Source organism: Schistocerca gregaria, chromosome 8, assembly GCF_023897955.1.
Source record: "Schistocerca gregaria isolate iqSchGreg1 chromosome 8, iqSchGreg1.2, whole genome shotgun sequence".
NCBI classification, from domain to species: Eukaryota; Metazoa; Arthropoda; class Insecta; order Orthoptera; family Acrididae; genus Schistocerca; species Schistocerca gregaria.
Window position 1 is genome coordinate 233904995 of NC_064927.1, and position 21948 is coordinate 233926942.

At 41.0% G+C, this 21948-nt stretch overlaps 1 protein-coding gene across 3 annotated transcripts in view; it reads right to left on the reverse strand.

Moving 5' to 3' along the window:
* Positions 1-909: 909 nt before the first annotated feature.
* The window catches only part of LOC126284924 (uncharacterized), a 29186-nt gene continuing 8147 nt past the window's right edge, over positions 910-21948 (reverse strand). The window contains exons 2-3 of one of the 3 annotated variants that reach the window (XM_049984188.1): positions 15520-15738; positions 910-1284 (exon numbers count right to left, since the gene is read on the reverse strand). In XM_049984188.1, coding sequence (XP_049840145.1) covers positions 1272-1284; positions 15520-15738 — 232 coding nt within the window. In that variant the 3' untranslated portion in view covers positions 910-1271. Of the gene's footprint in view, positions 1285-4620; positions 5124-13739; positions 13864-15519; positions 15739-21948 lie in introns of those variants that run through there. The other 2 variants (XR_007551576.1, XM_049984187.1) reach the window with 2 other exon arrangements.

Below are 21948 nucleotides of genomic sequence, written 5' to 3' on the forward strand. Positions count from 1 at the left end.
TTAATTTAAATGTTCAGGGCAAGTCTGTTGTATAGGTATACTGTCTTACAATTTCGAATAATCTAACTCTCCCTCATATAGTTTACAACAAGAGGTACAATAATCAATAGTGCTGCTATTGGAAACAGTTCTATGTACGATAATGATCGAAGCAGATGAAGTGAATTAAAATTTGTGCTAGCTTGCAAGGCACAAATGCTAACCATTACACCACCGCAGTGCAATGGTCAACATTGCTGCACGAACTACTTAAGCTGAGTACTCTCCCCAACACAAACTTCAATTCAGGTTTCCATTAAATATTGTCACTTCTGCCAAGGTTGTCCGATACTGGCAAGCACACCAGCAGTGGACGTCATCCTTGCACCATTGGTAATCTTATAGAGCTTATAATTAAATGTTTCCCTGAGACATTTAAGTCTCTTTTGATCATCTACGATAATGAACGAAACATCAGCGATGTTGACCGTCGTACTACGGATAGCCACCACGGTAGTTCAGTGTGTTTGGGCAGAGAGTTTAGGTACCCTCTGTAATAAAAGAACTGAGTGAACGGATCAACGAACAACCTGAACCGGTGTCATCAGACGTCATCCACGAACAAATTCAACGAGCAAGACAGATCAACATGAGATAAAAAAAAAGAAAATAAAATGTTGTAATGCATAGCATTTCTGCCTTGCAAGCAAGAAGACCTGGGTTCGAGTCCCGGCTTCAGTACAAATTTTAATTCATTTCGTCTGTTTCGATCATTATTGTAAATAATAAAGAGGCTTAAATGTCTCAGGGAAACATTTAATTGTAAGATCTACAGTTCTATGTATTAAGTCCAGCCTCGTCGTCAAGTGCGGAGTGCCTAGGAATCCTCCGTACTCGGTTCACTAGATAATCAAATCAAACAAGTCGTATTAATGAATTTTATTACAAAAAGTAAACGACAATACTTTGACAATTACACAGATGTGTCGCAAGCAAAGGACGACATACAAAATAAGCAAGCTTCTTCAATATTAAACAATTCCAAGTCTGTCCTGCATAGAGTGTACAAGCGAAGTAACGAGCGTTGACGCTTCTGTCCAAGCTGCTAGTGTTGAAGCTGCTATTCAACTGGGGCGTCGCCAGTCGGTCGTGGCGCTTATATCCTCTTCACACAGAGGTCGCTGATGTCGCGTTGTCGTCCTGGAGAGGGGTCTGTCAGCGTGCGATTGGCTGACGCCTTCTCACAGCCATCTCTTCTCTATCGTTCCCGACTGGCGCGCCGGCCCTTGAATTTACGCCGTAACACTATAAACACACCGAGATTACAAAATAAATTGTGTAAATACCGTAAGACTAATGAACGAAAAAGAAACAGACGACTAATAAACGAAAAGCTAATCGTATTGGCACAGCCCACTCAGCATCAGTGAAGAATGTAATATGTTTTGTAAAGTAACCTACGTTTCTCAAGGAAAGCACCTCAAAACAAGTTAAATAAATCATAATACCCAATTTTTTTAAAATTTACCTTTTGTATGTATCCCCGGGGATACGGAGGTGAACTGCGAGTGGTGATGCACATAGCAGTTCATTGTTAATAGCAGAGCTTCTTGACCCAGCGGCACTCGTAATACTGGTTGATATTGCTTGGCAAATCGCTCGTGTGCGGCGGGATGAGGCAAGCGGCCCATTGCAGCAGTTATCACATGCGACAGATCTCCGTGCTCCGTCGTTCCCGAGTGGGGCCGTGCAGGCAGCAGTCTGACGACGTCACGATCCAACCGTTGCATGGATACGTGTAAATGGTGCGGCTTCTTGAGCTTGTCTCAGTTTGAAGCAAACACGCGAGCTCTGCTACCGTACTGTTTCTCCCGCCAGGAACGTTACGGAGAGCGACTCAGAACTGAAGCCAACACTGTTTGGAGAGTACCAGAGACAGCTCGCCGCCACACAGTGCAAAAACCACCAAAACACACGGTGTGTTGCAAAATTTGGCTGCAATTGGCAACTACAAAAGATTCGCATTTACTGTTAATGGTAGTGGTAAGTGATCGTATGTAGGAGTCTTGGCCAAAACTGATGGATCGGAGTACGTTAAGACTTTACAAGACACATGAAAAATCTGTTTATAAAACACAGCTGCACATGGATCTCCTTAAAAAGGATTGTTACATTGTATCTAAATGTTCTGGACTGGATGCTGTGCACCTACCAACGGAACAACTACTGGCACAGCTTAAAAGCAACAAAATAATAACATTTAATGCTAGTTCTATACGGAAATTTCACAAGGACGAGCAGCAGAAGCGTTGGTTGTATACACCCAGGAACACATGGAGTGTTATAACAACGGCTTTACGCTGGAAATAAAAGGTAAAATTAAACTCTCTGAATACTCTCGGCTAGAATATTGGCAGGAAGGAACAGAACTAACTGTTACAGACATAAAATAGATATCACACAGGAAAAGAATTAAAAACATATTGGAATTCAAGAATATACTTTCTTTGTACTTGTCGAATTACTTATGGAGAAAGAAGATTCCAATGTAGATTTAAATACTAAGTTAAAATTGGGTTGGGTGTTATTAAAAATATACCAGATAAACATAAATAAAGGGTTATGTGAATGTGTATGTGTATGTAGAAATTAATAAAGATTTTGTGCAAGGAAGAATATTCACTTGTCACACCCGCTATCCTACCAAGGATTTCTAAGAATTTTCCTATTTAAGATGATCTACGTGTATGTCTTTCAGATGGGGGTAGTGTGTAGTTCTGAAGTCTTGAAAAGTAACAGAAACTATGTAACAGAAAACATTACAAACCTCATTTCAACCTACATGAATATAATATCACACAATTGCGTAATTAAGACGCGTATGAATTCCTCTGATTTACTTTCTACACTACTGGTCAATAAAATTGCTACACCACGAAGATGACGTGCTACAGACGCGAAATTTAACCTACAGGAAGAAGATTCTGTGATATGTAAATGATCAGCTTTTCAGAGCACACAAGGTTGACGCCGGTGGCGACAGCTACAATGTGCTGACTTAAGGAATGTTTCCAACCGATTTTTCATACACAAACAGCAGTTGACCGGCGTTGCCTGGTGAAACGTTGTGATGCCTCGTGTAAGGAGGAGAAATGCCTACCATCACGTTTCCGACTTTGATAAAGGTCGGATGTAGCCTATTGCGATTGTGGCTAATCGTATCGCGACATTGCTGCTTGCGTTGGTCGAGAACCAATGACTGTTAGCAGAATACGGAATCGATGGGTTCAGGAGGATAATACGGAATGCCGTGATGGATCCCAAAGGCCTCATATCACTAGCAGTCGAGATGACAGTCATCTTATCCGCATGGCTGTAACGGATCGTGCATTCACGTCTTGATCTCTGAGTCAACAGATGGCGACGTTTGCAAGACAACAACCACCTGCACGAACAGTTCGACGACGTTTGCAGCAGCATGGACTATCAGCTCGGAGACCATGGCTGCGGTTACCGTTGTCGCCGCATCACAGACAGGAGCGCCTGCGATGGTGTACTCAACGACGAACCGGGTGCACGAATGGCTAAATGTCATTTTTTCGGCTGAATCCAGGTTCTGTTTACAGCATCATGATGACCTCATCCGTGTTTGGCGACATCGCGGTGAACGCACATTGGAAGCGTGTATTCGTCATCCCCATACTAGCGTATCACCCGGCGTGGTGGTATGGGGTGCCATTGGTTACACATGATGCGCGACAGCATGTTTCGGGTCCTGTATGGGCCTTTCTGGATACAGAAAATGTTCGACTGCTGCCCTGGCCAGCACATTCTCCAGATCTCTCACCCATTTAGAACGTTTGGGCAATGGTGGCCGAGCAACTGGAACGTCACAATACGCAAGTCACTACTCTTGATGAACTCTGGTATAGGGTTGAAGCTGCATGGGCAGCTGTATTTGTACACGCCGTCCAAGCTCTGTTTGACTCAATGCCCAGGCGTATCAAAGCCATTATTACGGCCAGAGGTGGTAGTTCTTGGTACTGATTTCTCAGAATCTATGCACCCAAATTGCGTGAAAATGTAATCACATGTCAGTTCTAGTACAATATATTTGTCCAATGGATACCCGTTGATCATCTGCATTTCTTCTTGGTGTAGCAATTTTAATGGCCAGTAGTGTATGTAGCACATAGAAGTGCCGCGATTCCCTGGAGGAGGGGAAGGAGATTAATGGGGTTGACCTTGAACATATGTCGCCCAAGTGTGTAACCTGAGATTGGAAGTGACACCGAGATATGGTCGTTATCTTAGCTTGAACTCACCCTGCTATCCTACTGATAATATCTAGTCACATGATAATGTTAATTTCTCCCGCAGTTAGCACTATAAATCGTTTCGTCGATATTCTCAACAACCTCAGAAACTTTTGTTCATATATTGTTAGATATTAGTAAATCTGTAGTTACGTTGGTGTAGGTTCTAGCACTCAAACAACATTAATTTCACTCAGGTTTTAGATCTTAACATTAGCTCATGGTAACGGACGCCAAGAATACGTAAGAAAAAGCAGCACTTAAGAACTTCTGCTGCTCACTGCAGTTGTAAACGGGTAGAATGTGATGAAATAACATGATCTAATGCATAACAATTTCTAACATTTTATTTGAGACTTTAATGTTTGTTTAGGAAAAACAGTTGCTCCAGAGAGATTACAAGGGAAACACATGTCATAACAAAATGTAAACAATTAATGCACATTCCCAGACTGGAGGGAAGTTACTTGGAACTATCCTGCCAGCTACAAGAGTAAACGAAAATCCGGAAAGAGTTTCTTTTGTTACTGCTACTAGAACACTGATGAAGGTTCGTCAGCGACAAAACATACACTTTGTTTGCTAACATGCTTTGCATGCTCAGCACGATTACTCATAAGCAGAAGCTTTGAGCATGGATGACGCAGCTATGAACAGTACTAGGTACAGTATGTGTTCATATTCTGATCCTACACAAAGTATTAGTTTGCCAAGACGTTACACCATTTAAATAGCACGACGACTTGTCAGTATGTTTGATCGCAGCAAAAATATTACCGCAACTCTTACACTTCTTCACCAAGTTTGTCCACAGATTCTGTCCAGTTCCTGAAAGCAAAAGGAAATAAATATTAATATTCGAGAGGGAATGACGAAAGCAGGTTGGTTCTTTAGTACTGTCCCTCTGCACAGACTGTGAAGACGCAGCCCATGTTTAGGACTTCAAAGTTAAGTCCGATTTAATAAAATATACACTCTCACTGTAATTTTAGGACGTTCAGTTGTTATGGAATTAGTTAATGCCTAAAGTGTTCAATTAATTAACTGAGCTGGATGCAAGACTAATTACTGCATGCTAATTAAAATATGCTACTGTGTGGATACAGTCCTGAAAGAGAGATGACAATAAGGTAATACAGAAATATCGGTTATCACGCATTGAAATGTTAACATTGGTAAGCGCATCTATTGAAAATTCAGTGGACTGCTCAGCTGCTTTGCCAAAATTACAATAGAGACAAGTGTTACGTGAGACTGCAAGTTCTTGTGTACAATAGGATGAGGAGGCTTAAGAAATGCACACAACTACCATCTCCCAAATCAGACAATACTATCTGCCAAAATCAAGTAATGTGTGCCCATACTTGCTCATGGAGGAGCAACAGTAGTGGTGGAGGCTCCCTTCGAAACGACTACCATGCGGTAGGGAATGTGCACTTCGACACCTGAAGCCTATGCACGAAATCGAGAGCTTTTCGTTTATTAAGGTCAGATCGGTCGCGAAGTGGAAACCACAGTGAAAATCAGGTGACGTTTTGTAGATCTGTGTTGGGTAACATCTAAGAAGTCCATCGATCACGTCAAGTCATTCTTTTCAGTTCTAAGCCCACAGTGAGCACTTAAAAATGAGTTGAAAATAGTGTATCCTACCAAGTATGAGTGCAGTCTGAGAGAATTCGCCTAATTTGATGCAGCCCGTATAACGTAACTGCATTTCCTTCTTCACGACAATTCTCGGTGGCTCACTGCAGGGCAATGAAGACATTCCCACAAAGTTTTTGAAGGGAAGTTTTTGATCACCCACCATGCAGCCCACACTTAGCCACTTCTGAGTTTCATCTCTGCTCACATAAACCGCTGGCTATAAAGACAACATTGTGGCACAGACAACGAGCTGCAGACCAGGGTAGAGAATTGGTGGAAAGCACAGCCTTCTATGATGAAGGTATTGAAAAGTTGGTACTACGTTACGACAAATGTCTTAGTCGGAGCGATGGCTATGTGGGGAAGTGGATGGAAGGTGTAGCTAACTGTTGCAAATACGGTAAATGTTATTTCTACTGTGGTTTCAGTTTTGCGGAAATCCCACCTTCATAAACGGACAGTCCTCGTACAGATCCTACATAGCTTGTAAGCTACGACTAGCAAGTCTGGAAATTATTGGACTAACGAGCTTTGTCAGTATAATCAGTAATTCTACAATTATTGACATACAAAGTCAGTAATTTCTTTCTAGGATACCGAAAAAGAAATAAACATGAGAAAAACAAGTATGACCACACTGTGAGTAACAGAAGGAAATGTGATAATACAAAACCGGAATGAAAATGTATTGTTTTGGAAAAATTCACTAACTGCAATACTGACAACGTGAAATGAAGAACATGTATCATGTGGATATCATGTTTCAGTCCCCAAAGATCTTGTTCAGGAGAACTATCCAAAAATTAAATTTTCTTCTGCTTCCACGCCTATTGGAAATAGTGAAGCCATTGAAAGTACTTGTAGCTATGTTTTTCCTTTCTTGTTGCTGTGTTTTTCGTCTTCTTTTTATTCTCTTTATTGTGCTACTTGGAATAGATGGCGGTTTCTGTTCCTCAAGTGCAGCTGTTAATGAGATTCTTTGCTTCCTCTTTTGCCTCTTCAGACAAAAAATTAATGTAATTGTAAATGATTACACATGCCTTATTATGAAGAGCAGGCCCTGCCCCTACGGTGCGTGAAGGTTGTGGTGCGATGCTGCTTTGTTTGCTAAAGAGATAGCAATAAGAACGCTCAAAGTGTGCAGGCCGGCAGGCGACAGTCAACTGAAGCGGCCGTCCCTTCAGAAAAATTGGATCGACTAGTCCAACGGTCAGGACGAGAACGTGTTTTGGTGCCGGTGCCAAGTTACTTGGTGCAAGTTGTACCAGCAATTCTTGTGGTGGTCTATGCAGCTCACAGTCCCGAGCACTGCGGCGAGGCGCAGCGAATTGCGAATCATTGTTATTCTTCGTGGAGACATGCAGTGCCGTAAACAACAAAGCATTCACAATACACCGAGGCTACCATCTCAAAGCAGTAGCAGTTACTGAGACATCTTGCTCGTCCAGTGCTCTAATCTGCAACCTGTGGCCCACATGGAGCCCAAAGCAAATACCAGTGCGGACCAAGACGTGAGCACTCATCACATGATCAGGAGAAAAAAATTCATAACATTCCGTTTATATAAAGTTATAATAAACTGCAACACAAATCTAAAGGCGGGGTGAAGTGCACAGCCATACTTTTCGACTTGACGCAACACTTTGAAAACTGATGTCGGATTTTCGAAAAAATAATATATATATAATGTAAGAGGTCCATAATTAAAGAATTTGTTGCTAGCGCACTCGAGCTGATGTAATTTCGATGTATTGCTCACACGCTGCCTGCGATATGTAAGCTAGAAAAGAATCTGAGACCAAAGAGTAGTATTGACTGCAGTAGAAACTGTGTAGCAGTAGGAATAAGTTGTTGCTAGCGAGCAGTCGTGTCTGGTGTATCGTGTTGGCTGGGCCGGTCGTGTGCAGCGATGGCAGAGCCTGAGCGTTGTAGGATAAGGTAAAAGCAACCTCGCGCTTATGTGGTATTGTTACATCAAGTCCCATGCAAATGTTTTTTTTAAAAAAATAATCTGTTAATAATAATCTTTCTCATAAAAAGTAAGTTTTGACATTTATCTCAATTTAAAGAATTCACTAATTTCTACAATCCTTGGCAGTCCCGATTATTGAAAAGAAAAGTCAGTTCTTTCCTTTTTTATAAGACAAGTCTATCGGCCAGCATTGCACTTAGCTGCGCCAGGAAAATTTCTTATAGGAGCAGATATATAAGTGTTATCCGGTGACCTAATTAAGGTAAGATTTTTTAGCTTATTCAGAATGATGTATCAGGGCCATGACGCAGCATTGCTGACGTCCAAAATTTACCAGGTTAACTTGACTGTCAATTATTGAAAGGTTATAGGTTTGTCACATCGTATTATATTTTCACTGTTGGGTAGTTACGCTAAATGAGAATATTTTTCATATATATTTTGGGGGGAGGTTACACTATACGATACTTTTTACAAACAATATAGACACATTGTCAGAATATTTTCAGATAGAATGCATAACGTTGCAATGTGACATTCTTACACTTTACTTTTGTTGCACTTTTACAAATTATACCTGCCCAGAGACAAATGTTTCTTACATGTATCTTATTTGTTCGGAAACATAAGTTTATGAACAATTATTTTGAAGATTAAACCACACAAAGAGTAAAAATGGAGCCAAAATCTTAGATGTACACCTTCAAAGCACCCTGAGAATTTGCAACCACTTCCATCAAACATGATATTGAAACATTAGTTTCCCAAATTCGAAGTCTAATGTCAAATTAATTTTGTGATTTGTAAATAGTTTTATATAGACTTATTAATGAAATATCATATATAAAATGTCAAATTAATTCAATCTTATCTTTTTTAGAATAAAGAATTTTAAATTAATGAATTTCAAATTATTTCATTGGGTTAACTCTATACTTCCGACCGTCGCCCTTTGCCCTCCCCCTCTCATTTTTCCCCCCGCGATTACTGTAGCCTTAAATACCAAGTGATCAATAAGTCAGTATAAATTTGAAAACTTAATAAACCAGGGAATAATATAGATGTTGTTGTTCTGGTCTTCAGTCCTGAGACTGGTTTGATGCAGCTCTCCATGCTACTCTACCCTGTGCAAGCTTCTTCATCTCCCAGTACCTACTGCAACCTACATCCTTCTGAATCTGCTTGGTGTAGTCATCTCTTGGTCTCCCTCTACGATTTTTACCCTCCACGCTGCCCTCCAATACCAAATTGGTGATCCCTTGATGCCTCAGAAGATGTCCTACCAACCGATCCCTTCTTCTGGTCAAGTTGTGCCACAAACTTCTCCCCAATCCGGTTCAGTACTTCCTCCTTAGTTATGTGATCTACCCATCCAATCTTCAGCATTCTTCTGTAGCACCACATTTCGAAAACTTCTATTCTCTTCTTGTCCAAACTATTTATTGTCCATGTTTCACTTCCATACATGGCTACACTCCATACAAATACTTTCAGAAATGACTTCCTGACACTTAAATCTATACTCGATGTTAACAAATTTCTCTTCTTCAGAAACGCTTTCCTTGCCATTGCCAGTCTACCTTTTATATCCTCTCTACTTCGACCATCATAAGTTATTTTGCTCCCCAAATAACAAAACTCCCGTACTACTTTAAGTGTCTCATTTCGTAATCTAATTCCCTCAGCACCACACGATTTAATTCGACTCATTCCATTACCTTCGTTTTACTTTTGTTGATGTTGATCTTATACCCTCCTTTCAAGACACTGTCCATTCCGTTCAACTGCTCTTCCAAGTCCTTTGCTGTCTCTGACAGAATTAAGATGTCATCGGCGAACCTCAAAGTTTTTATTTCTTCTCCATGGATTTTAATACCTTCTCCGAATTTTTCTTTTGTTTCCTTTACTGCTTACTCAATATACAGATTGAAAAACATCGGGGACAGACTACACCCCTGTCTCACTCCCTTCCCAACCACTGCTTCCCTTTCATGTCCCTCGACTCTTATAACTGCCATCTGATTTCTGTACAAATTGTAAATAGCCTTTCGCTCCCTGTATTTTACCCCTGCCACCTTTAGAATTTGAAAGAGAATATTCCAGACAACATTGTCAAAAGCTTTCTCTAAGTCTACAAATGCTAGAAACGTAGGTTTGCCCTTCCTTAATCTAGCTTCTAAGGTAAGTCGTAGGGTCAGTATTACCTCACGTGTTCCAACATTTTTGCGGAATCCAAACTGATCTTCCCCGAGGTTGGGTTCTATCAGTTTTTCCATTCCTCTGTAAAGAATTCACGTTAGTATTTTGCAGCTGTGACTTATTAAACTGACAGTACGCTAATTTTCACAACTGTCGACACCTGCTTTCTTTGGGATTGGAATTATTATATACTTCTTGAAGTCTGAGGGTATTTCGCCTGTCTCATACATCTTGCTCACCAGATGGTAGAGTTTTGTCAGGACTGGCTTCCCTTCTTCACTTGTAACTGTTTTTTCCATCTGAGCTCTTGATGTTCATACAAGTGGTTCTCTTATCTCCAAAGGTCTCTTTAATTTTCCTGTAGGCGGTATCTATCTTACCCCTCGTGAGATAAGCCTCTACATCCTTACATTTGTCCTCTAGCCATCCCTGATTAGCCATTTTGCACTTCCTCTCGAGCATTTTTGAGACGTTTGTATTCCTTTTTGCCTGCTTCATTTACTGCATTTTTATATTTTCTCCTTTCATCAATTAAATTCAATATTTCTTCTGTTACCCAAGGATTTCTACTAGCCTTCGTCTTTTTACCTACTTGATCCTCTGCTGCCTTCACTACTTCATCCCTCAAAGCTACCCATTCTTCTTCTACTGTATTTCTTTCCCCCATTCCTGTCAATTGCTCCCTTATGCTCTCCCTGAAACTCTGTACAATATCTGGTTCTTTTAGTTTATCCAGGTCTCATCTCCTTAAATTCCCACCTTTTTGCAGTTTCTTTAGTTTTAATCTACAGTTCATAACCAATAGATTGTGGTCAGAGTCCACATCTGCCCCTGGAAATGTCTTACAACTTAAAACCTGGTTCCTAAATCTTTGTCTTACCATTATATAATCTGTCTGAAACCTGTCAGTATCTCCAGGCTTCTTCCATGTACACAGCCTTCTTTTATGATTCTTGAACCAAATGTTAGCTATGATTAAGTTGTGCTCTGTGCAAAATTCTACCAGGCGGCTTCCTCTTTTATTTCTTTGCCCCAGTCCATATTCACCTAATACGTTTCCTTCTCTCCCTTTTCCTACTACCGAATTCCAGTCACCCATGACTATTAAATTTTCGTCAACCTTCACTATCTGAGTAATTTCTTTTATTTGATCATACATTTCTTCAATTTCTTCGTCATCTGCCGAGCTAGTTGGCATATAACTTGTACTACTGTAGTCGGTGTGGACTTCGTATCTATCTTGGCCACAATAATGCGTTCACTATGCTGTTTGTAGTAGCTTACCCGCATTCCTATTTTCCTATTCATTATTAAACCTACTCTTGCATTACTCCTATTTGATTTTGTGTTTATAACCCTGTATTCACCTGACCAGAAGTCTTGTTCCTCCTGCCACCGAACTTCACTAATTCCCACTATATCTAACTTTAACCTATCAATTTCCCTTTTTAAATTTTCTAACGTACCTGCCCGATTAATCGATCTGACATTCCACGCTCCTATCCGTAGAACGCCAGTTTTCTTTTTCCTGATAACGACATCCTCTTGAGTAGTCCCCGCCCGGAGATCCGAATGGGGGACTATTTTACCTCCGGAATATTTTACCCAAGAGGACGCCATCATCATTTAATCATACAGTAAAGCTGCCTGCCCTCGGGAAAAACTACGGCTGTAGTTTCCCCTTGCTTTCAGCCGTTCGCAGAACCACAACAGCAGGCCGTTTTGGCTAATGTTACAAGGCCAGATCAGTCAATCATCCAGACTGTTGCCCCTGCAACTACTGAAAAGGCTGCTGCCCCTCATCAGGAACCACACGTTTGTCTGGCCTCTCAACAGATACCCCTCCGTTGTGGTTGCACCTACGGTACGGCTATCTGTATCGCTGAGGCACGCAAGCCTCCCCACCAACGGCAAGGTCCATGGTTCATGGGGGGAGATAGACAGAGGTAAAAATTGACACACATGCTTGGAATGACATGGGGTTTTATTAGAACCAAAATGCAGGATGGCGCTCCACCCCATATTGCTAGAAGCGTGAAAGATCTCTTGCGCGCGTCGTTTGGTGATGATCGTGTGCTCAGCCGCCAATTTCGTCATGCTTGGCCTCCTAGGTCCCCAAACCTCAGTCCGTGCGATTATTGGCTTTGGGGTTACCTGAAGTCGCAAGTGTATCGTGATCGAACGATATCTCTAGGAATGCTGAAAGACAACATCCGACGCCAATGCCTCGCCATAACTCCGGACATGCTTTACAGTGCTGTTCACAACATTATTCCTCGACTACAGCTATTGTTGCGGAACGATGGTGGACATATTGAGCATTTCCTGTAAAGAGCATCATCAGGACATGTGGAATAATCTGGTCTGCTGCCGGATGTTTGTGTCACTCTGGCACAATATTTCGGCCACGTAACTCGTTGCCTTCTTCATGTGCTAGCTGAGACTGCCGTATTGGAGGATCTTGTCCAGTATTTATGTCCAGAGAGCGCTGGGTGCTCTCTCTGTCGTCCGCGCCCACCTGGTGCTGCCTGTAATGTGTTGTCTCTTCCCCGGTGCTCCCTCTGGACAAGATCCTCCAATACGGCAGTCTCAGGTAGCAACTGAAGAAGGTAACGAGTTACGTGGCCGAAATATTGTAGGAGAGCGACACTAACTTCCGGCAGCAGACCCAGTTATTCCACATGTCAAGATCTCGCCGGGAAAGCCTGAAGAGTTACAACATCATCTTTGCTTTGTCTTACTTTATTATTATAATTATTGCTATTCTGATCAGATGAAGCGCCATGTGTCGGACATTTTTTGAACTTTTTGTTTTGTTCTAATAAAACTCCATGTCTTCCAAGCTTGTGTGTCAATTTGTACCTCTCTATATACATTATTCCGTGATTTATTCAGTTTTCAAATTTATACTGACTTTCTGATCACCTGGTATATTATGTACTTCCCAAAAATATTCGTCTTCTCCCAATGTGTCCCAGGTAAGCTAAAAGGACGAATACCCCTGCTCTATCCGGACTGAGATCTGTGTTCATTTTCTACATCCATATTTTCATTGATTCGTCAGTTGCGCATTTTGTATCCATTGGAGAATGCCTTTAAAAACTCAAGGCTTGCACTAGTGACCCTGCATCCGTTTAAAAAAATTCCACAGAAACATAACGATCAGACTTTTCGTATCTGGTTGTCAAGTGCGTCTGATAGCGACAATTTTTTTTTTCTTCTTCTATAACTCAATTCACACTCAATCATGTGCAAGTGTTCCGCCCTGTCACTGTCGTTTTCCAGGGACAGATATTTGCTACGGTTAGATGGACAGCTTTCATATCGCTGTAGCGCTAGGATAAAGACGCAAGTTGCGCTTTAGATACAATTTCTTTACTATTTAGCAAAAGTTGTTCAGAGTCCAAGCTGAACTACAGGTCCACCTTTTTACCATCTGGGAAACTGAGTTCAGAGGTCGGATGAAAGCAAGGACAAACCATCTCCAACAACAACAATCCTAGTACAGCACTGCGGTGTATCGCAAACAACCTTTTGTTGAAAGCAGCTCTGCCGTACTACTTAGCAGTTCTTTCTTACTTCTAGAAATAAGTAATAAATACAATACAAACTGAATTAAGGGTACAGACCTGAGGAAGAGCGCCGAATGTTTTAGTGGGAAAGTACTGCAAGTAGGCTGTTTAGGTTTTCATATTGGTAACGCCATGTAGCGCTCTATATGAAAATCACTGGCTGTGCTGTGTGCAGTCTGTGGCTGGGTGGCATTGTTGTAATATTCGCCATTGTAGTGTTGGGCTGTTGGCTATTAACAGCGCATAGCGTTGCGCAGTTGGAGGTGAGCCGCCAGCAGTGGTGGATGTGGGGAGAGAGATGGCGGAGTTTTGAAATTTATAAGACTGGATGTCATGAACTGCTATATACATTATGACTTTTGAACACTATTGAGGTAAATACATTGTTTGTTCTCTATCAAAATCTTTCATTTGCTAACTATGCCTATCAGTAGTTAGTGCCTTCAGTAGTTTGAATCTTTTATTTAGCTGGTAGTACTGGCGCTCGCTGTATTGCAGTAGTTCGAGTAACGAAGATTTTTGTGAGGTAAGTGATTTGTGAAAGGTTAATGTTAGTCAGGGCCATTCTTTTGTAGGGATTATTGAAAGTCAGATTGCGTGGCGCTAAAAAAATATTGTGTGTCAATTTAAGCACAGTCATGTATAACTTTTCTAAGGTAACGTTTCATATGTCGACCCTTAGCCGAGGATACCTCACTGGAATCTTCTGATTTTTTTCTTGTAGTTTGTGTAATTAGTGTAGATTTTGTTTATTGCAAGCGCGTAATTGTAGAGAGAATCTCCTTTGTAGTTGCAGTATTTCATTGTTGTACAGTAAAACAGGTGTGGCACGCATGTAAATTTGCACCAAGTATTTCGCAGCTCCGCTTGCAATTAACCAGATATTATTTTCAGTGCTATATTAATGTCTTCTCTTATTTTTTCTCTTCAAATTGTGTTTTTCTGTGTTATCGTGTGAAATATTGTGACAATAATGGCGTGTGAAAAGCGTAATACTAGGCTCCAAAGTAAACTGAGAAATGACAGTGAAGACGAAAGCAGTGTGTTAGCGCCACCATTTAGTGAATTAACTAATGTTCAAAGTAGTAATTTGGTAATTGTGCATAGGGAAATGGAGCGTGCTGCAAATAATGGTGTAGGCAGTGAAACAATTAGTGAAAAGAGAAGCATTATCGATCGATCGCTCGGCAACAGCTCGCCTCAGGATTCCGAAATGACAGGTCACAATCTTGCAAATACTGTAGATTCAGGTTCTGCGTCCTCACCATTTTCTCAAATACATCAAGACACATTTTCTGCTTTTCAACATGCGAATATTTCCGGTTCAAATTCACTGCCGAATAGCACTGAGGAACATGTTTCAGACACCAGTGCACTGTTATTACAGTTAATGCAACAAATGGGACAAAGGCTACAATAGTTAGACACAACGCTTGAACAAAATCAGAAACAAATGGGACAAAATCTTCAAACGTTAGACACAATGGAACAAAATCTTCAAAAGTTAGACACAATGGAACAACACCAGAGACAAACACAGCAACAGTTAGACAAAATGGAACAAAATCTTCAAAAGTAATAATGTATATAGCAGTCCATGACATCCAGTCTTACAAATTTCAAAACTCCGCCATCTCTCTCCCCACATCCACCACTGCTGGCGGCTCACCTCCAACTGCGCAACGCTATGCGCTGTGAACAGCCAACTGCCCAACACTACAATGGCGAATATTACAACAGTGCCACACAGCCACAGACTGCACACAGCACATCCAGTGATTTCCATACAGAGCGCTATGTGGCGTTACCAATATAAAAACCTAAACAGGATACTTACAGTACACAACCGCGGCGTGACCTCTTGTAGCCGGCCGTACACGGCCTGTTGAAGGGCTGGCCGGCACGCTGTCTCCGTCCCTTGCTCTGGTCGGCTGTCTCACTGAGGGAGACTTCGCTGGCAGCTGCGTCCTGCGCCACTATGGGCGCGTTCAGCACTGGATCTGTATCATCCACGAGGATCACTTCCTCAGCTGGGACTTCTGCAGCAACCACTTCTCTAACAGACAAGCAGAACAGAAAAAAAGATATTAATAGCAATAGGGAATCATGTGTACCAATAACTAAGAACAAATTCGTTTCTTATACCGTCTCCCAAAACTGAAAACATGAATGAATGTTTCGCAATACTCCTCTAGTGCAACTTCCAGTTAACGTAAATCTTTTATTGTATATAGGTTCCGACTTTTATGCAGAACATTGTTTTTTCTTGTTACCCAAACATGTTTCTGCACCCCTGTCCCATCATCTGTGCATTTTGTTTAATGAAGAAATTGATTTTACATTATACGGTTTTGCAGGAGCATCTATATGGTGTCCTCCACTGACAGCGTGCGGTGTTTTGTTGTGACTGATCCTTCTTCTTTCGCGTTCCGATGGCACTGTGCACTAGTATTAAATGTACTTCGTGTACTTTCGGTTTTGAAAACGCATTTTCACTTCACGAAATGCGCTGTACACGATGTTATACTGGTTAGTATTAATGTTCGAAAATATTAGCCAAAAATATCCATTTCTACGTCAACAGACACTGTGGCAGAGGCTTACTCGTTTATATAACAGTGGCCACTTACATCTTTATTCAAAGCGGAAGCAATAATTGTTTACAATGTACTACAGTGGTATATGGTTCAAATGGCTCTGAGCACTATGGGAATTAACAGCTGAGGTCATCAGTCCCCTAGAACTTAGAACTACTCAAACCTAACTAACCTAAGGACATCACACACATCCATGCCCGAGGCAGGATTCGAACCTGCGACCGTAGCGGCCGCGCGGTTCCAGACTGAGGCGCCTAGAACCGCTCGGCCACATTGGCCGGCTACAGTGTTATAGAGGAAGTGGAAACAAATCAGTTAATGCAGGACACTTGTGGTCCATTAATTCTGGAAACTACCACACAAGGTCCTACAAAGACAACCTAAGCTACAGTGCATGAGCGGCATACATGATTCTCAGTATTCTCTCGCTGTCTGCGCGGAAACCATTGGCCCTAGAGAAAAAAACGAAATGGCCTTTTTTGTAGGAAATTTAATACAGTTTAATTTCGTACTGGGCACGTTTCGCTAGAAGCCGCGGTTTTCGAAATACTCAATAAAATCGTGTTAATATGGTCTTCAAAAGCACCCACGTACCCACACACCCCTTCCTGTCTTGCGACTGCCGGCCGCGGTGGTCTCGCGGTTCTAGGCGCGCAGTCCGGAACCGTGCGACTGCTACGGTCGCAGGTTCGAATCCTGCCTCGGGCATGGGTGTGTGTGACGCCCTTAGGTTAGTTAGGTTTAAGTAGTTCTAAGTTCTAGGGGACTGATGGCCACAGCAGTTGAGTCCCATAGTGGTCAGAGCCATTTTTGTCTTGCGACTGGGCTCAGGTCGGCACACTAAGTAGGCCACTCGGTGCATTGCCACACTGATGCAAACATTCATCGTCTCCGAAATGTACGCATAACACAATGTGGTGAAATGTGTTCATATTCTTACGCATTTACCGCTTAGTTACTTAGTTAGTTAAGTCTTCCTCTGATCAATCTCACGGTAGCCGTTGTGATGTGGAACGTGTCGAGTGCATAAGAAATGCACACATGAATGAATGCTTTTTTTAATATTTTGTTATTCTCTTAAATAGCACAAAATGCTTGTATTTTACCTATAGATTTATTTATACCTGTTCAAGAATTCATCTTTGGTAGAGAAGGAGTTGTCAAGGAGATATGATTTTAATTTAATTTTGAAATTGTTACTGCTGTGTGTCAGACATTTTATTTCATGTAGTTTATCGGAAAGTTTTACAGCAGTATATTTTACCACTTTCTGTGCCAAAGATAGGTTACGTAGATGATAATGTAAGTCTTTCTTTCTTCTGGTATCATAAAAATAAAGGTCACTACCGTTTTTAAACTGCCCCATGTTGTTGAGAACAAATTTCATTATTTAGTAAATGTACTGTAAGGCTGTTGTAAGAATTACTAACGTTTTAACGAGATGCCTACAAGATGTGCCAATGTGAGCCCCACACGTTATTCTAACCATTTTCTTTCGAGCAGTGAATATTTTTTGCCTAAATGTTGAAGTACCCCAAACTATTATTCCGTATGACATCAGCGAGTGAAAGTATGCAAAGTATGTTAGCTTGCTGATTTCTATATTCTCAAAAGAAGCAATTATTTTGATTGCAAAAGTTGCTAAAATAGTCTCTTTAGAAGATCCAAAATGTGAACTTCCCAATTAAGTTTCTCATCTAAATGTACACCCAAAAACAGTATGTTCTACCCTGGTTACTGACTTCTGTTGATGTGTTATATTTATTGAAGGAACTGTACTCCTTGCAGTAGCAAATTGAATGTACTATGTTTTTTCAAAGTTGAGAGCAAGCCCTTTCGCAGAGAACCAATCAATAACTTTTCCAATGACATTATTTGTGCCATTTTCTATCGGAGTTTCTTTTACTGGATTAATAATGATTCTTGTACCATCAGCAAGCAGTGTCAGTTCAGCTTCTTGTTTCAGTTAAAAGGAAGGTCATTCACATATATCAAGAACAGAGGATGACCCATGATCGAACCCTGTGCAACACCTAATATAATTTCACCCCAGTTACATGAAGTAGGAAACTTCCTTAAATCACTTAAACCATATAAAGAAACTTTTTGGTTCCTGCTCTGTAGGTATGATGTGAACCACTCATATGCTGTTCCATTTATACCGTAGAATTGTAATTTCTGTAACATAATGTCAAGATCCACACAATCAAACACTTTGGACAATTCACAGAAAATTCCTGTTGGTGACATTTTACTATTTAAAGACGCTATTGTGTGGGCAGTGAAATTGTATATTGTTGTCTCAGTGGAATAGCATTTTTCAAATCCAAACTGTGATTTACTAAGTATCCTCCCATTACTGCTGAGATGGTTAACCACTCTTGAGTACATTAGGTTCTCGAGAAGTTTTGAAAATGCTTTGAGCATGGATACTGAAAGCTAATTATTGACATCTGTAGTGTCCCCTTTTTTGTAGACAGGCTTGAAAATGGCACGTTTTAACCTGTCTGAGAAAATAGCTCGAGTTAGTGATGCATTACAGGTGTGACTCAGAACACCAGCTCCACATTGTTTTAATATCTTGTTAGAGATGTCATCTGTTCCAACAGAATACTTATTTTTCAAAGATTTAATGATTTTCCTTATTTCATAAGAGGTTGTTAGATTAAAATTAATCTGACTAGGATTCCTCAAAACTGACGCTTCCATGTACTGCTTGGCTTTTTGTTTTGAACTCATCTCACCAATTTTTTCACCTAAACTTAAGAAATGGTTGTTAAATACATTAGCTACTTGGGCACTGTTGGTTAAGATGGTCTCATTCCTTTAATAGCACTCCTACCTACCCCAGTGGCTACTTTTCCTGTCTCTCTTCTAATAACATCACTTAAGCGCAGTAAGGGGACCACGCCCTAACCACAAGAAACACCACCATACCATGATACCACCTCATCTTTTCTTCACTGTTGGCAGGTAACGTTCTCCAGGCATTCGCCAAACCCTAACCCTTCCATCGGATTACCATAAGGTCCAGCATGATTTATCACTCTAAATCACATGTGTCAAGTCATCCTCTGGCCATCTCAACCCTCGCTTAGTGTTGGCCACAAAACTGTGTGACTCACCAAGAGCTGCTAGACATTGTATCCCCTTTTTTTGAACTCCCTTTTTTTTTGGTCATCAGTCTACTGACTGGTTTGATGCTGCCCGCCACGAATTCCTTTGCTGTGCTAACCTCTTCATCTCAGAGTAGCACTTGTAAACTACGTCCTCAATTATTTGCTTGACGTATTCCAATCTGTGTCTTCCTCTACAGTTTTTGCCCTCTACAGCTCTCTCTAGTACCATGGAAGTCATTCCCTCGTGTCTTAGCAGATGTCCTATCATCCTGTCCCTTCTCCTTATCAGTGTTTTCCACATATTCCTTTCCTCTCCGATTCTGCGTAGAATCTCCTCATTCCTTACCTTATCAGTCCACCTAATTTTCAACATTCGTCTATAGCACCACATCTCAAATGCTTTGATTCTCTTCTGTTCCGGTTTTCCCACAGGCCATTTTTCACTACCATACTACAATGCTCTACTCCAGGCCTACATCCTCAGAAATTTCTTCCTCAAATTAAGGCCAGTATTTGATATTAGTAGACTTCTCTTGGCCAGAAATGCCTTTTTTGCCATAGCGAGTCTGCTTTTGACGTCCTCCTTGCTCCGTCCGTCATTGGTTATTTTACTGCCTAGGTAGCAGAATCCCTTAACTTCATTGACTTCGTGACCATCAATCCTGATGTTAAGTTTCTCGCTGTTCTCATTTCTACTACTTCTCATTACCTTCGTCTTTCTCCGATTTACTCTCAAACCATACTGTGTACTCATTAGACTGTTCATTCCGTTCAGCAGATAATTTAATTCTTCTTCACTTTCACTCAGGATAGCAATGTTATCAGCGAATCGTATCATTGATATCCTTTCACCTTGTATTTTAATTCCACTCCTGAACCTTTCTTTTAATGCCATCATTGCATCCTCGATGTACAGATTGAAGAGTAGGGGCGAAAGGCTACAGCCTTGTCTTACACCCTTCTTAATACGAGCACTTCGTTCTTGATCGTCCACTCTTATTATTCCCTCTTGGTTGTTGTACATATTGTATATGACCCGTCTCTCCCTATAGCTTACCCCTACGTTTTTCAGAATCTCGAACAGCTTGCACCATTTTATATTGTCGAACGCTTTTTATAGGTCGAGAAATCCTATGAACGTGTCTTTTCTTTAGCCTTGCTTCCATTATTAGCCGTAACGTCAGAATTGCCTCTCTCGTGCCTTTACTTTTCCTAAAGCCAAACTGATCGTCACCTTTTCCATTCTTCTGTATATTATTCTTGTAACCAGCTTTGATGCATTAGCTGTTAAGCTGATTGTGCGATAATTCTCGCACTTGTCAGCTCTTGCCCTCTTCGGAATTGGGTGGATGATGCTTTTACGAAAGTCAGATGGTATGTCGCCAGACTCATATATTCTACACACAAACGTGAATACTCGTTTTGTTGCCACTTCCCCTAATGATTTTAGAAATTCTGATGGAATGTTATCTATCCCTTCTGCCTTATTTAACCGCAAGTCCTCCAAAGCTCTTTTAAATTCCGATTCTAATACTGGATCCCCTATCTCTTCTAAATCGACTTCTGTTTCTTCTTCTATCACATCAGACAAATCTTCACCCTCATAGAGGCTTTCAATGTATTCTTTCCACCTATCTGCTCTCTCCTCTGCATTTAACAGTGGAATTCCCGTTGCACTCTTAATGTTATCACCGTTGCTTTTAATGTCACCTAAGGTTGTTTTGACTTTCCTGTATGCTGAGTCTGTCCTTCCTACAATCATATCTTTTTCGATGTCTTCACATTTTTCCTGCAGCCATTTCGTCTTAGCTTCCTTGCACTTCCTATTTATTTCATTCCTCAGCGACTTATATTTCTGTATTCCTGATTTCCCCCGAACATGTTTGTACTTCCTCCTTTCATCAATCAACTGAAGTATTTCTTCTGTTACCCATGGTTTCTTTACAGCTACCTTCTTTGTACCTATGTTTTCCTTCCCAACTTCTGTGATGGCCCTTTTTAGAGATACCCATTCCTCTTCAACTGTGCTGCCTACTGCGCTATTCCTTATTGCTGTATCTATAGCGTTAGAGAACTTCAAACGTATTTCGTCATTCCTTAGAACTTCCGTATCCCACTTCTTTGCGTATTGATTCTTCCTGACTAATGTCTTGAACTTCAGCCTACTCTTCATCACTACTATATTTTGATCTGAGTCTGTATCTGCTCCTGGGTACGCCTTACAATCCAGTGTCTAATTTCGGAATCTCTGTCTGGCCATGATGTAATCTAATTGAAATCTTCCCGTATCTCTCAGTCTTTTCCAAGTATAACTCCTCCTCTTGTGATTCTTGAACAGGGTATTCGCTATTACTAGCTGAAACTTGTTACAGAACTCAATTAATCTTTCTCCTTTTTCATTCCTTGTCCCAAGCCAATATTCTCCTGTAACCTTTTCTTCTACTCCTTCCCCTACAACTGCATTCCAGTCGCCCATGACTATTAGATTTTCGTCCCCCTTTACATACTGCATTACACTTTCAATATCCTCATACACTTTCTCTATCTGTT